The sequence below is a fragment of the Dasypus novemcinctus genome, chromosome 7 (genome assembly GCF_030445035.2).
Source record: "Dasypus novemcinctus isolate mDasNov1 chromosome 7, mDasNov1.1.hap2, whole genome shotgun sequence".
Lineage (NCBI taxonomy): Eukaryota > Metazoa > Chordata > Mammalia > Cingulata > Dasypodidae > Dasypus > Dasypus novemcinctus.
The window spans coordinates 89,433,809-89,450,279 of record NC_080679.1 but is presented as its reverse complement, the minus strand read 5'-3'; the positions used below and the strand labels follow the sequence as shown (position 1 = coordinate 89,450,279).

Here is a 16,471-nt window from a genome sequence, read left to right as displayed (position 1 = left end):
CCTTTTCTTCTCTAGTCATTTCTAATTTCTACTAATACTCGTATCAGTCTGTTTTTAATATTTAACCAGTATTGCCTCTGAAAATGCACACATTTGGCGTGACTATCACACCATTCAAAGAGTGATGAGGAGAAGTAGGAAGACAACTGAAGGGAAGGTTAATGCGGGGAAAGAATTAAAACTGCTGTCTGATAAGTTTGCACAATTTGTCTATGTGGGAAGCCAGCACTCAACCAGTGAGCCAAATCAGCTTCCCTGTGTTGGTTTTTTCAAGAGGCACCTGGAACCAAACTTGGGACCTTCTGTGTGGGAGGTGGGCACTCAACCTCTTAAGGCACATCTGCTCCTCCAAAAGTGGTTAAGTTTTATTGTTAAGTAATCGGGTTAGGAAAAAGGAGACAAAATCTTCACAGGATGAAAAGCCCCTTTGTTTACATTTGGAATCTAAGCTATTGTCATTAACAATAAATCAGAATAAAATGAATCTACCAAACACAGAAAGACAAAAAGGAAAATAAGATTAAGCTAGTGGTTGAACCTGAAGTTCACATATTATATAACAAATTAAAGGATTCAGAATTAACTTTACCTCTAAGCCAAGTCTTGGCAGATATGTATAAACACTCCCTTCCAAACATCATAGGAAAGTGATGCCATGTACGTCGTGAGCTGAAAGAAAATGAGAGATTTGACAACTGACAATATAACCAGATGTTCCATTCTGTTTTTCACTGTCAGTGACTTTAACTCTAAATTTAATGTCAGTGCCATTATCTTAAATGCTTTTTCTTGACGCTAGCAATGGACTTGGTTTCTCTAGTTAGGCAGTGTATGGATGAAGGTTCAAAACTATTTAACCATCCATAAATAGTAATCTAGTTAGGGTCAGGGAATCTGGGAACTACTTCTTTGAATTAATAATTTCACAAAGGTAGCATCAATAATGTCACATACTATATATAATGATGGTCTGTTGCCTCCTCAGAAGTTCTCACCCACCACTTCTGTTCTTCACCAGATATCTGAAATACAAACCAAACATCCATCCTTACATGTGCTGAATTTTCTAGGGAAGTTTTTATTTAAATGCCCTGATCCACAGTAACCATAAAGCACTACAATTTCCATACATTCCATTATTTTAGTCTCCAATTACATGAACCATGTTTTTTCAACAAAAAATTACTTTGAAAACTCTTTGTATATTCATAGGTCTTACTTTGGGTACAGAAAATATGGCTGCTATAATTATGGGCATATATTAATTGAAATAAAATATTAATTGGACCTACATCGGTATCCTATTGCGACCAATTATGTTTTTAAATAAACAAATTATATTTCTGCAGACAAGCAATTTTGCAAGGTTGGTATTAAGAGAACCAGAAACTGAAGATAATTATAAAGTTAATTATAGAAAAAAAAAAATGGGACAAGCAAGTAGGATCATTTGTATCCTCTACTGGTATTCATCTTATAAACTGATATTTATTATTAATCTTGAATATTTTAAAAACATTTAGTAACTCTATATAACTTTACTGACAGGAAACAATGAATGTGGTTGTTAGTTCATAGGCAAATCTTACTTCAGAAGCACATTTAACTTTTGTAGATTGTGGCAAGACTTTTGAAATATTTTTTAATGGAGTAAATATAAAAATAAGAAAAATATTTTAAAATGCAATTCTTTTAAATTACATTTGCTATTTTGTTTTTGATGGCTCTTAGTCCTGCAAAAGATGTTAAAGTAGCAAGGAAACTGTGATTGCTAGCACAGTACAGGACGGCTTCTTCATAGTTTAAGTGAGGATCAGCAACAAACCAGTATTCACTCCCGTCAATTATAACTGGAGGTCCATGAATTCCAGCACGCTCTAAAGAAGAAGATCAGAGTTAAGCAAACCAAATCAAATTGTACCCTCTAAATAGCAAGAGGACTGCCCTCTCTGGCCAGGCGGTGCTTACAGCAGGGAACTAAGGTTTCCTGAGCCATTGACTCTGCCACCCTCCTGTACTCCAGAGAAGATGGGAAAATCCAGCCTCACCCACACTAGCCTTAAATCACTTGAAGATATAATAGAAAAAAGCTTGCACATCAGTCTGGACTTAAATAATATACTACATATATTTATCAAAAAGGAAAAAGCAGCTTTGTCTAAATTTCCATTTTCTTAACTCACCTGGATTGTACCAGTCTGGTGTTTTTGGAGTGCGGCCTATTTAAGGAAGAAAGCAAATGGCTTAAGTTCAGTATCCAATTACAGATCATGGTTTACTCTAAGTATGGTTTTAATGTATCTCAAAAGGACTTGCAGTATTGCTAGTTCATCCATTTCTGGCCAAAACATTTAGTTTCATGTTGCCATCAATTCAGTTTTAATTTTGTGGGGCCCATGCTAAAGTTATTTAGTGGTAATCAAAAAGGCAAATCTATTACATTTTAGTAAAATATCACTAGCAGTCCTCTACCTAGTACCATGGAAATCAGAAAGAAAAGGGAAAAGTTCCTCTATCTTAATAAATTTGTTATGTATCAGGATAGACTAAATGGGGAAAACACAACTAATAACTAGAATGTATAAATAAGTATGTGATGATATTGTATACATTATGTAAGAGCATAAGGAATATGACCCAAGATAATCGTCATCTTGGGATGAGATTATTCAGGAACCACTTCTCCATCTAATGGAACCTGAGTAATTAATTACTCTGTAAACCTGGGTTGGTAGAGTTATTGTCTCCCAAGATACCCTTGGAAGTAATGTACAATAATCCAGTGGTGAACCTTTTGACAGTGAGAGGTAAAACTGGGAGGAAGATAATAAAAAAATTAACCCGGACTTTCTGGACAGAAACAGAATTATGTTACAAAGAATTATGTACAGCACCAGGCACAGGGCAGTTCCTCACAGGATGCTAGTTTCTCTTTAGTTTGGCTTTAGGTCAAACTGGTCAAAAGTACAACACATAATTTCATTAATCTTAGAAGTTACAGGGTTAAATTGCTGTTCTTAATTTTGCTGTGGTATTGGGGCCTAATGCATGGGAAGACCCGACTCAGGGGACTGCCTATCCGTGCCCCACCTCTGGTTTCTCTCTCTGAGCCAGTTCTTTGCGTACTGGATAATATCCATCAGTAATACTGCAGGTCAGCTAAAGATATAGTTTCTTGTCTGTAATCTTGTCAAAGACTTGTGATTATTTGCATGTTGGGGGAAGATGTGGGTAACTTTTTAATTTCTTTAAAATAGTGAGAAAAGCAGAATGCACATGTTTATGCAAGATTACAAGTATGTATGTGTGTAATAAGAAATACAAAGAAAACAGCTGTGTTTGGGTAGTTGTATGATAGGCAATTTTCCTCAAAAAAATTTTTTTTTGTTTTTTTCATTTTGTTGTTTGTTGCTTTGTTTTTTAGGAGGCATCAGGAACTGAACCCAGGACCTCGCTTGTAGGAGGCAGGCAATCAACTGCTTGAGCCATATCCACTCCTCTCAAAAATTTTCTAGTCTTGCTTTGACTTTCTCTATTAAAAAAAGAAAAAAATTAAAATTATATAACATATATCTCCTGGTAGTTATGGCCATGTAAAAACTTGGGGTTACCAAATATTTCTTTAGAGCCCAAAGGGATAATCAGAAACAGTTGGATTAGGTGATAGAACAGGCAGGAGCCAGGGAGAAAATCATGGTGCTTTAGCCTATTGAAGAGGAATACTGCTGCCAGAAAAATAACATAACATTTAAGCCTTGCTTCAAATGACTGAGAATAGGTTGGGCCAGGAAATTCTTTAGGTTTTATTCTGTTTCAGGGTATGTGTATGTGTGTATGTGTGTGTGTGATTTCTAGAAGATTTGTTTTATTAAGCTATTTATTTGCTAAGTTAGTTAATTCCCTTCTATTTTGTTTAAAAGAAAAAAGACAACCATATGCTCTTTGTGATGTTTCCTTTGGTTTCTGGTTTGCCATTTCTAAGGTTACCCTTGTGTAAACTCCTGGGTCTGCTTTACCTCTCAAACTGAGGTAGTAGTAGCAGCTACCAGCAATGGTACACTTTGGAGGAAGCAGTGAAACATCACTGTGGCCTTGTGGCCTGCTAGCAGTCCCCAGAGAGCAATGCAAGCATCACCACTAGTGCTTCAAAGCAGAGACACAGTCCAAAGTAATGATATACATTATTTGCTTTTCCACTTGATTAAAGGATATCCAAATTGGTTTTCCTTTGTCCCTCATTCAGTTTTTTCTTTAAAGATTTATTTTATTTTATTTATTTTTCTCTGCCACCCCCGCCTCAGCCCACCGTTGTCTGTTCTCTGTGTCCACTCACTGTGTGTACTTCTGTGTCCGCTTGCACCCTCAGCGGCACTGGGAATCTGTGTCTCTTTTTTGTTGTGCCATTTTGCTGCATTAACTCTCCGTGTGTGCGGTGCCACTCCTGGGTGGGCTGCACTTTTTTCACCGGGGCGGCTCTCCTTTCGAGAGCACACTCCTTGTGCATGGGGCACCCCCATGCGGCAGACATCCCTGAGTGGCAGGGCACTCCTTGCACGCATCAGCACTGCACATGGGCCAGCTCTACACGGGTCAGGAGGCCCTGGGTCTCGAACCCTGGACCCTCCCCATATGGTAGACAGATGCTCTATCAGTTGAGCCACGTCCGCTTCCCCCTCGTTCAATTTTAATCAAATAATCAGGAATAGCTCGGGTGTAGTTTTTCCTTTAGGAAAATCCCATATACACACACACAATCCCTTTTAATAGTGGCTCACCAGTTTCCTTTTGTGAGACTCACCGATTACTGCACTTGATGTCACATCTGAAGCCCTTTTAAATGCAATATAGTGTGTTTCTGTTTTTGTTTTTTTTTTAGGAAAAAGTACAGTCTTCTAATAGGCAGTTCCATATAAACTTTGGGATCTTTGAGAACTTGTGGGTGGATATACCTTTAGTTTCAATGATTTGTTTACATGTAGTTCAGAAACTCATTTCAGAACTTTCCATGCATTTGCCACTAATTAATTTAATATGTCCTATATGTCTGCTTAAAAAATAATTTGGGCAATTAAAATCTTAACCTTTTCCTTAGTAAAAAGCTCAGTAAAAAGATCTGATTTGTTCTTCCCTCTTTTTTGTCATCAAAACACTCTGATATCAATCTAACTGGTTTCCTGAACTTGAAATACTTGCAGTATTAGCAGTTTTGGGGTTTCCTAGAAATTGCTTCTCAATTCTGCAAGGACCTGACAAATTTTTTCTTGGTTTCTGCCTCATTCTTCCAGCCTTAACTTCATTTTAACCTTTATTTCTCTTGAAAATAAAAATTAAAAGGATTCCTTCTGCCACAACTCTCCTTTACTTGAAATTTTTATTCCAAAATTTAATCTCCCTAAATGAACATTAAATTTTTGTCTTCTGATCAAATTCTTCCAAGAGCAAAGAGGAATGTATCACCTAATTTCAACAAGCCAGGCTTCTACTAGGAATGAGACACAAATGGGGGTGTGGAGGGGCGGGAGTTAATATATTTATTGCATCTATGTAAGTTTTCTTTAATTATAATTATAGACTAAAATACTTTCTTAGGTACTTTTATAATGCTAACATGAGAAGGCTGTAAAAAGGAATAACTACCATTTACCTTTTGGAATCTGGCACACCCATTCAAGTTTTGTATCACAGGCGAAAGGTCTTAAATAAATCCTATCTCTGTCATCATAGAAATGAAATCCTCTTCGCCATGGCCTATGATTGACCTAAAAGGGGAAAAGGATTGCAGAATAATTTGAAGTTTATGAGGTCCTCATGAAATGCTAGACTGTAAGCCCTATGGTCTTTATCTCTATTTTAGCTCTAGCACCTAAGGTATTTGTTTAATGAATGAACACATGAATGAATGAGTGTTTAAACAGTAACAGTCTGAGCAAGAGCCTTCAAAGAGGATGACAAAGGGAATATATCTTAAGTCCATGTTTAAGTTCCATATGCAAATTATCTTTTTTTGGCTGGCATAAAATTGTATAATCTCCTACCTTAATTTAAATTTGGAAAAAGACCAAGCTAGAAAAAAAAGATTTACTTCAGTAATTTCTAAACACCAGGCCGTGATCAAAGCAGATCTGTGAAAAATGGCATAGAAGTCTATTGTCAGGGCCCAGGCTCCTTCTCTGGTGGTATCCTGCCCTTTCTAGGGCACTGTCTCCCTCCACGTGGTCCAAGATGACTCACTACAAATTCCAACCAGCAGCTGGAGAAAAGAGGATGGCACAGCCCGGGAATGTTTTCCCTTCAGTCAAAGATACTGGTGGGTATGGTGACAGCTAGGTATGATTCTCCTAACAGAATATTGCCCCAGCTAGGCTTGTTCCTGATGCAAGCTCTATCAGTGTTTCTTGTATTTATTTTCTGGGTAGATTTTCAAGTCTCTTCACATATGGAGAATTCTATTTACATAGAACATAGCTTATTGTATCCATGTTCTGGAGATACCTGAGAAAATCATAAGCTTCTCTAAAGTTTTCACCTTTTCATGTTTTAACATGGGAATTCTATAAAAATGACAGGGTATTATAATGCACGTTATTACCAGAATTGTTACTTTGAAAATAGTGCTTTCTAATGACTTTCTCAGTTCTTATTTGTCTCAGTCTTTCGGTAACACTTCTGGTCAGCCACTTTCTAATTTCTCCTTCTTGGGCCTACACAGCAAAAATAGTATCTGGGTTTCTCCTCCATCCTCAACATCTTTTACTTTATTTCCTGGCATTCTCTGCAAATATACCTTAGCTCTTTTTCACATTTTTAATATACATTTTTCCTTCAACTCCTGTAAGATTTCAATTTCAGTATTCTTTTGCCACTAGCTTGGATTAAAAACATCTAAAATAAAATATACTATTTTCTCCATAAATCAGTACCCCCCGTTTCTACCAATGCTTAGTCATACAGTATAACAATTACAAATACAGTCTTTAGACCAAGATACACAAGGATTTAAATTTCAGTTCTGTAATCATGTTACCTTTGGTAAATTATTCTAGCTGAAATTTCTTTCACTGTAAAGTGAAAATGGTAACCGTACCTACCTCCCACTTAAGTATTAAGTAGAATATGTATGTGATATGCTTAGAACAGTGCTAAGCTCATAAAGTAGTCAAAAAGTGTTAGCTGCTGCTGCTATCACCATCAGTATCATTATTAATCTCCCATAATATTCTTGTTCTTGCATAAACTTGTATTTCTCCTATCATTGCCCCTGCCCAATGGCATTGTAACTGCTTGTTTATTTGCCTTTACCTCTTATTAGGCTGTAAGTTCTGTGAAGACAGCACCAATGTTGCATATTTTATTCGTTGTTATATATCCCAGTTTCTAACAGACTGTTTGGAAACGTTGCTTATGGAATGAATGAACAAATGAATTCTGCAAAGGAAGATGCCTGAATTCCAATCCTATCTGGTGCATCTTGAAATCAGTCTCAAGATTAACCTTCCTCATAGCCTGAGTTCATGTTACCCTCCCTACTCAAAAAACGAAAGTGCAAACACCTTAACTTAGCACCAATCTTTATTTTCCACCACAACACCAATTACAACTTCTTGATCTGTATTCTGTTCTCCTTACTGCCTCTTCGTCTCCACTGCCACTCCCATCTTCTCATATCCTTCCCCACTAGAAAGCTTCACTCCATTCCCCCTGGACAAATCCTTCCCATCCCTCACAGCCCTCTTTTTGGAAATAGGCCAGAGTGATCACTTCCTCTTCTCAGTTTCATTAGCCCTCTTTTGCCCACTCATTTGGAATTCATTATTGCACAGTAATGAGAGCCATCTTTTTTAGTTTCCCAAGTAGATTGTAACTTAGGTTGTTTGAGGGCTGGGCCATAGATATACTATAGCACCCAACACAAAAAGCACTTCATGGATCTGTTGCCTGACTGAGGCTGATGCCAGATTTATTTTTTAAATACACGGATTTTTCCTATGATACTGACCTTCACAGCAGCACAGTCTCTAATGTCATAATCCTGCTGAAACTCGTTTTCCATAATAGTAGACACCTGAAAATTCAAGAGAAGCTCAAGAATTTAAAGCTGATGCAAACATTTGCAATTTAGATGTAATACGGGCAGCTTTAATAATTCAAGCATTCACAGGCCACAGAAGGAAAAATTTTTTCACCTCTTTTTAAAAATCAGGATGCTAAAATCAAGAGTGAACTTAGAAAATGTCGTAAGTCGCCAAACAAAGGAAGCCACCGTTTCACAAATGGAGGTTAACTGTGTATTAAGTTCACTCTTGGAGTCAGAGAATCATGAGTTGCAGAAGATTATTATTTTCTGCATGTATTGAAATACTAGTTATTTGGGTAACTAATCTCAGAATTGCTCAAATTTGAAAAAAAAAAAGCCAAGGAGTTTTATATTTAGAAAGAATACACAATGAATTGATGCTATGATAGTGTAGAGATAACATTTAAAATATTTGAGAATAATTTTGCTCCTGTAAGAGTTACTTAAATCCTCTTTTCAGAATAATGTTAAAATTTTAAATGATATTTAAGGATTTTTAAGGTTTCCCAAATTATTTCCACTGATAAAGTTTTTTCATTAACTCTTATATTTACATTTTTAGGTAACAAAGATTAAAATCTTCTCATTGAAATAAGCGAAGTAAACAGTAGAAATAAAAATAAAAAATCACTGGTAATCCTATTAAAGATGGTCGTTCTTTTTGACTACATATAAACTATATGTATGAGTTTTTTTAAATTAAAAATGAGATTAGTAACTTGTTTTTCCCCAATTTATATAACTGAGTCTATTTCCATTTCAATAAAAAAAAAAAACAGTTCAATTTTCACGGCTATATGGTATGTAGTTGTAAAATTTAACAATCAACTTACTTGTCATTGAAACAAACTCTTCTTCCAAATTATCAAAAACAATAGTTTTAACTTACTGGTGTACCATCACTCCATTGCCAGGATCCTTGTAAATCTGGGCTCCTTTTATTTAAACCTATCCATAGCCAACGCTGGTCACTATGTAAAAAAGAAGCATTAAAAAAAATGTGAGAACACATACTTGATAAAACTATTTAGCATTCACATGTCTAAAGTGCTTAAGACATGTAAGTTTATTCAGATCTTATCACTAGCTGAAAAGCAGTTTCACGTCATTCAAGAAAGTCTTCTGAAATGAAACTGAATTCTTAATATGAGGTGGCAATTTTTAAAAAGGTACCATACTTCTAAAAACAAAATTTAAGTTGTTTTTTATATATGATAAGCAAAAATTACTCTGCTTTGAATTTTTAAGAGGAAAAAATGTGATTATTCCAAAACTTTAACACAGTTAAAGGATTAGATAATGTTAATGTTTTCTGATATGAACAAACACAATAGTATTTCCTCAAGCATTTGTCTATAATACTGTCAAATTTCTTTTCTCTAAATGTAGAACAAAAGGTGGAAATGCAACTATGGACTAAAGTAGACTAAAGTAGACTTACTATTCTAATAATAGAAGAACTTGTCACACTGATATAAAGGCAGTGGTCACCAGAAGTGCTGAGGGGAGGGGAAGGGAAGAATTGGTATAACATGGGGCATTTTGGGTACACTGGAATTGTTCTGCATGATATTGAAATGACGGATATGGGCCATTATAAATTTTGTCAAAACCTGTAAAATTGTCCAGTACCCAGTGTAAACCATAATGTAAACTATAGATCATGGTTAGCAGTAATATTCAATATGAGTTCATTAATTGTAACAAATGTGCCACACTAATGAAAGATGTTGTTAATGGGTAAAAGTGTGAGGGGGTGAGGTATAGGAGAATCCCCTCTATTTCTGATTTATGTAATCTAAAGTTTCTTTAAAAAGAAAATACATTTTTTAAAAAAGTAGAACAAAACATTTGGCTAAATTTTCATCAGACAAGAAAAAAAATTATTTAATTCCCATTGCCCAATAACTTTCAAGTAAACAAGTATTTGAATATTTTCTAAGTGTCAAATTTCATGGATTATACCAGAGAAATATAATTAAGCAATTACTTTAATCACTTGTAAGTATTATACTTTTATGTACAAGGCATTGGACTAAGTGTAGTGGGTGATGCAGAGATATACAAGACCCTTAAGTGGAATATAAGCTAGCCAGGGAGATAAGATATTTATGAACAAAAATATATGAGTATTTTCTTTAAAAAAATACAATATTGTTAGAGTAGTTTTAGGTTTATCCAATAGAAAAACTGAATAATACAAGTTTTTGAAAGATCTCAAAGGAGTTGTATAAGTTTTAATCCTACAAAAGACCAGAGAAAAGAGAGGTCATTGTGGACCACAGGAAGTCAGGAAAGATTTTGGGAGATAGTTAGAAAAAGATAGTCTTCAGAGGACGGATGATGTTTTTTTCTAGCACAATTTGAATGCTTACCATGTATCAGTATTCAGAATGGCCTAGGCATTCCAAGGAAGAAGGATATATACATATAAAGAAATATATGGAGGCAGTAACACACATTGTAAGTGATCCCTTCTCCTCAAATAAACTTATGCTTTAGCCAGGGAGTTAGTTCAAGTATCAACAGAAATGATATAACCATTAAAAAATTTTCCCTCATTTGAAAATATTCTCTAGATTTTATTACACTTTTTAGGCCTTAATAAATAGAACACTTTCTATGCATTTTAACCTTCTGATGGCACACAGTATGTGATTAAGAACAAACATAGGAGGAAGTGGATGTGGCTCAAGTGATAAGGCCTCTGCCTACCATATGAGAGGACCCAGGTTCGATCCCTAGGACCTCCTGGTGAAAAAGAAGAAGAGAAAGCTTCACCACTTTGTGGTGAGCCGAGTGTCCGCGTGGTGAGCCAGTGCCTCTGCAAGTGAGTCATGCAACAGGATGATGACTCAGCAAAAGAGAGATGAAGGTGAGAGTCAAAGTGAAGCAGAGACCAGGGCCTGAGGTGGCTCAAATGACAGGGAACCTCTCTTAACATCAGAGGTTCCCAGGATTGAATCCCTCTGAATCTTAGAGGAGAAAGATGAGAAGATAAAAAGAAAAATAGATACAGAAGATCACACAGAGAATGGACACAGACAGCAAAACAACAACAGTAGGGCGGGGGCAAAATAAAATAAATCTTTAAAAAAGAAAAAGAACAAACGTGTCTGTGTATACACACGCAACACAGATATATAAATATATTATACTGTAGACATAATATATATAATGGTATAAGGACCCAAATTTAAACCAATCCCTACATTCAAGCTCAGTAGACTATATGGAACGTACAGCTGCGAAACCGACTAGAAAACATACTAAGTCTGCCTTTTTACAAAATTTACTAGTGAATCAAAGGCTGGAGCAACCTTCATTTTAAATGAATTTATCACCTTTTAATAAAGTAATTGCTTTTCTTTATCTCTTTCCTTTGTTTGACATTCCCTCATATTTCAATATTAATAATACTTTTCCACCTTTTTAGCCTCAAGCTTTTCAACTTATTACAATGGAATATAAGTACTGTCCTCCCCTTTTTTTTTTTATTGTTACACTGTTTTCTAACCTAGAGAAAGATCAATTTGCAAAACTAAAATAAATCCAATGGAGACAATTAAGTCCATTTTGAATTTAGCAACTATAAGAGGAATTTGCACTGTGTGTCTTCAACTCATCAGAGGTTTCTTACCAGTTTCCTAATTAATCATACTGCTCAAACGTTGACTTTCAAAACCATAGGGTCCAGGTAATTTCCATACACAGTACAATTAAAGCCAGGTGGCTAAAATAGAGAGGAGGGTAAGTTTCCTTCCTCATACTCATTTTGTGATCTAACTTAATTTATCTCAAATTTTTGCTCATTTTATATTTGGGCCTAGAAAACATGTGCAGAACTCTGTGTTTCCCCAAAGTAAGCATAAGATATTTTATCTTCTTTACACAATCAACAGTACAACCAAGGAAATTATCAAAGATCACTTACCACCTGCATTTAATCTATAGTCGTCTCCCCCTGGCAGCCTCTCAGAGATCTGTCTCTAACCTTTGCTATGGTCCTCAAGCTCGACCCAGTCAGTCCTCTCTTAGCCAGTGAACTTCTACCACTTAAAAAAATTTTCTCTGCTTTCAAACCCATTTCTGACTCCTATGATGAGTGTTTGAGAGTTTTCTAAAGAAAAGTTTCCCCTTTTGTCCAAAATTTCCAATCTTCTCGACTTGCTGAGACTGAACTTCATTTCAATAGAAATGCCCAGTTTTCAGCTTCCATTTCAAGGGATTTACTTCTGAGTCATAAAAATAGAAAATAGTAGGTACTTGTATTTTGTTTGTTGTATGAGATTCATTATCTGGTTTGATCTGATTTAGTTAAATGCAGATAAAGGGCAGAAGAAATTGGAAATCACATTAAACACTGTAAACCTCTAATGTGGATTTTAGAACATTTGAGGAAAAGATGCACCTGATCATAACTGGGGAATCGAACCAAACTGAGATTCTCTCTCTCTTTACACATTTATTTTACTTCAAGCACTAAGTATATGGTTTTAAAGCTATTAGGTTAAAAAAATGCATAAAAGGTTAATACGTGTATTTGTGTTAAAATTCCTACTCTCAATCGAAATTTCCTGCTGTACCTGTTTTCTAAGGCAAACAGTGTTTCAGCCATAACCCCCAATAAATACTCTGTGATGAGGGTGCTTAGTCGGCAAAGCCTTAGATTTATATCTAAATCCATTCAAGCCACACCACAATAGGCAGTGTGCATAGATAGCAGCAAAGGCATTGCAAACAAGACTTATTTCTCTAATCCTATGAATATTTTTGTTCTGTAATGGCTTTTCCTGTTGGGCTGCCATTAAGAGGTACAAAGATCTTGGAGTGTTAATGACTAAGTGCCCCATAAATCCTTTTTACTGAAATGCAGAATCTTAGAACTTAGATCTTGAGAAGTATAGCAGTAATCTGACTTAACACGTTGGCTTATGATACACAAATTGGGCAATGGACATCTTGCTGAGAAAGGTCAATTCCTGCAATAAAAAGTAAGGCTTTCAAGGAGTAAGCTTTAGAATCATTTTCCAATACAAGTGAGTTTGTCTCTTTCTGTCTTTTCAAGCCATGATTGCAATTTTGGTTTTAGAATATGTTCTCTTTCTAAGAACAGCACAGGAAAATAGTCTCTTTATTAATAGAGCAAACACTTATTAAGCAGACACCATAAACCAAGGTTCATTACCTGCGGGATAAGAAGGGAAAAATATGGTCCCTATGAGCAAAAAGATTATGGAAATTTGATTTTTCTTTGTGCTTTTCTGTTTTCTAAATTCAGAATGCATTACTTTTGTGCTTAGAAAAAAATTAAACATAGCACATTTTGTGGAAAATCATTTTTGAAAAAAAACCTGTATGTACAGAATTGGAAGGAAATAGAAACAAATGTTAACTATGTTTATAACTAGGAGGTAAGATTTGAGGTGATTTTTATTTTCTTCACTATAGTTATATTTTTCCAATTTTATGTAAGGAACTTGTACTAATTTTTAATGGAGGAAGGAGACCCTCAGCAAATGTGATAAAAAACAAAAACAGTCCAACAAAGGCTCCTTAATAATTATCTCTCAGACTTTAGTTTTGCTGTCTAGTGTAATCCATCCTGTATATAGACACTCTTAATGATCATTTGAATCATATGATATTTCAACATTTTCTAACAACTGATTCCCACAAATAACCTACAACCTCATTGCTTAGTACTTTTCATGGCTCCCTGTTCCAAATAGAGATTATTAACCCTTTGGTTGGTGTTACTCAGAATGTAGAGTTCTTTTGTTATTTCAGGACCTCTTTAAAAACACTTTAACCAAGACAGTATGATATTGTGTGTGTCAAGCTTGACACCTAGGGGCAGTAAGTTGCCCTGCTTGAAATTCACACTGCAGGGGTGATCAGCAGCATGTCAGAAGGGCCCTGTGCCAGAGGTGGCACCACAAGTGCTTCTGTGATACCAAGCTACACCTGAGGCTTGGTCATGGGCAGAGTGAGTGTCAGAAATGGGTTTGTGTCAGTGAAATTAGAAGCTTGTTAACTGGCATGATGTTAGAAATGGGCTCTCATTAGTGATTTTAAAGTAGTCGATATATGGGGATTAGCTAGAATATTCAGATACTCACTACTCTTAATGACAGGGTATTAGGATCTAGTGAGGCCAGGAGCTTGACCCTTTAGATGCAGCTTCTGAGCTCAATCCCTAAACAGTCATTGGGTCAGGCAGTTGTGACTGCCTGAAGCTAACTACAGTGGGAACAGAATTTTGCTTCTAGAACATTGTCACATCTGCCATAGTAACTCTTCTGTGCAAGATGATGGTTATAACACCTCAAAGGACAGATCGCTGATACACTGTCAAGCTTACAAAGCAGATTGCACGAATCATTTTGTGCCTGCTTTTCCTGTGTGTGAAAGGATTTGGTCTGAGTTTTGCATTCATTATAACCTACTCTCAAGGTTCTGGGGGAGTAGCTAACAGACACTCATCTTAAAAAGAACCTAAGAATCAGGATGTCCAAATTGGTTTAGATCAGTCTGCAATGAACTCTTGTATATTAATTTCTAATACCAGGCAATGAACTCTAGAATACCTGTCATTCTACAATAGACGATTAACAAACGAAAGCAATGGCACATAGCCATGATATTTTACATCAGTTTCCAAAGGACTGTAGTGAAACTTTACTTTCTTTAATGAGAAAAACACAACAGTGGGTATGTTAAATGTAGAAATTTTTGAAGAAAATACTTTTTAAATCACTCAAAATTTTACCTCCCAGAGGTAACCATGATTATATTTTTTTGGGAAATTTTTGCTATCCACCTTTTTATGTAAACAGTGTATGTTAACTCTTTTATAACTTCTTCCCCCCACATATTATAAAGATTTACATGTTATACTTCTTTATTTTTATCTTAATGCACAGAGAATAAATTCCAAAGACCAATAATAGTAATAATTGGGATTACCTTTCTCTGATTTTCAAGAAAATGCATTTAATGCTTTATCATGAAGTGTGATAGGGGCTATTGGTTTGAACTATCCTTCTTTATTTACCAAGAATTTATATATTAATTAAACATATTCACTAAACATATTAACTGAATATATTGCATATTTATATTAAGCCAGAAATGAATACTGAATTTTATCAGAGGCATTTTCAGCACCAATTAGGATGATCATATCATATCTGACTTGTTTGTTATACAGAATTCCTGGCATTGTCCTAATCTTGTGTTCTTGAAAGAAATGCTGCATGATCGAGGTATGTTATTCTGAGGTATTATAATGTAGTAAGAAAGTGGGCTGTGGAGAAAGATGGCTTGCATTCAAAACCTGGAACCTTTACTTACTAACTATAACCTTGAGCAGGCTATTTTACTTCTCTGTGCCTCCATCTCCTTATTTGGATAAAATGAGAAGAGTAATAGAACCTACTTCATAGGCTATTTTGAGGATTAAATGTTTGAAGGATTAATAGATGGGAAACACTCAGGACATTACCGGGCACATAATAAGTGCTTGTAATTATTTCATACTTTTCACATCTAATCATGAGATTAGTATATAATCCTCCTTTGTGTTATCAATCTCATGCTTTGCTATCAGGATTAGATAGTTCGTAAAATAAACCAGATTTTCACATTGGTTTTTATATACTGAAACAACTGAAATACATGGTAATGGTCATTTTTTTTTTTTAATTTGAAGGAATTCACATATAGTACCATATAGTACCATCTCTTTCTTGGAAGAAGTTCTTTTGTCGACTTTCTCCATTTTTTCTATGGTTATCAGATTGAGTTTCTATTAATCAAAACAGTATATTCTCCTTTTAATACTACAAATTGTTCAATAATTTCATGTTATATTAGCAAAGAATTATAATAATATCTTACCAAATAAGAAAAAACTTCTCTGTAAAATGAGTTTTATAATCCCATACTCAGGCTTTTTTTTAAATTTAAAAATTTATTTATTTTTATTTATTTCTCTTACCCTCTCCCCTGGTTGTCCGCTCTCTTGTGTCCATTCACTGTGTGTTCTTCTGTGTCTGCTTGCATTCTCGGCGGCACCAGGAATCTGTGTCTCTTTTTGTCGCGTCACCTTGCTGCATCAGCTTTCCGTCTGTGCGGTGACACTCCTGGGCAGGCTGCACTTTTTTCACATGGGACAGCTCTCCTTGCGGGGCACACTCCTTGCGCATGGGGCTCCCCCACGTGGGGGCACCCCTAAGTGACATGGCACTCCTTGCGTGTGGCAGCACTGTGCATGGGCCAGCTCACCACATGGGCCATAAGGTAGGTGGATGCTCTATCAGTTAAGCCACATCTGCTTCACACAGGCTTCATTTTCGTATCTGTTTTTTATTTCTCCTGATTTAATTATCAGTT

General features: G+C 35.6%; 1 protein-coding gene across 2 annotated transcripts in view; it reads right to left on the bottom strand.

Moving 5' to 3' along the window:
* The window catches only part of LY75 (lymphocyte antigen 75), a 158,789-nt gene that overhangs the window by 106,223 nt on the left and 36,095 nt on the right, over positions 1–16,471 (bottom strand). For both annotated transcript variants that reach the window (XM_071216379.1, XM_071216380.1), the window contains exons 14-20: positions 8,964–9,045; positions 7,997–8,062; positions 5,645–5,759; positions 2,184–2,219; positions 1,702–1,877; positions 955–1,022; positions 590–669 (exon numbers count right to left, since the gene is read on the bottom strand). In XM_071216379.1, coding sequence (XP_071072480.1) covers positions 590–669; positions 955–1,022; positions 1,702–1,877; positions 2,184–2,219; positions 5,645–5,759; positions 7,997–8,062; positions 8,964–9,045 — 623 coding nt within the window. The remainder of the gene's footprint in view (positions 1–589; positions 670–954; positions 1,023–1,701; positions 1,878–2,183; positions 2,220–5,644; positions 5,760–7,996; positions 8,063–8,963; positions 9,046–16,471) is intronic.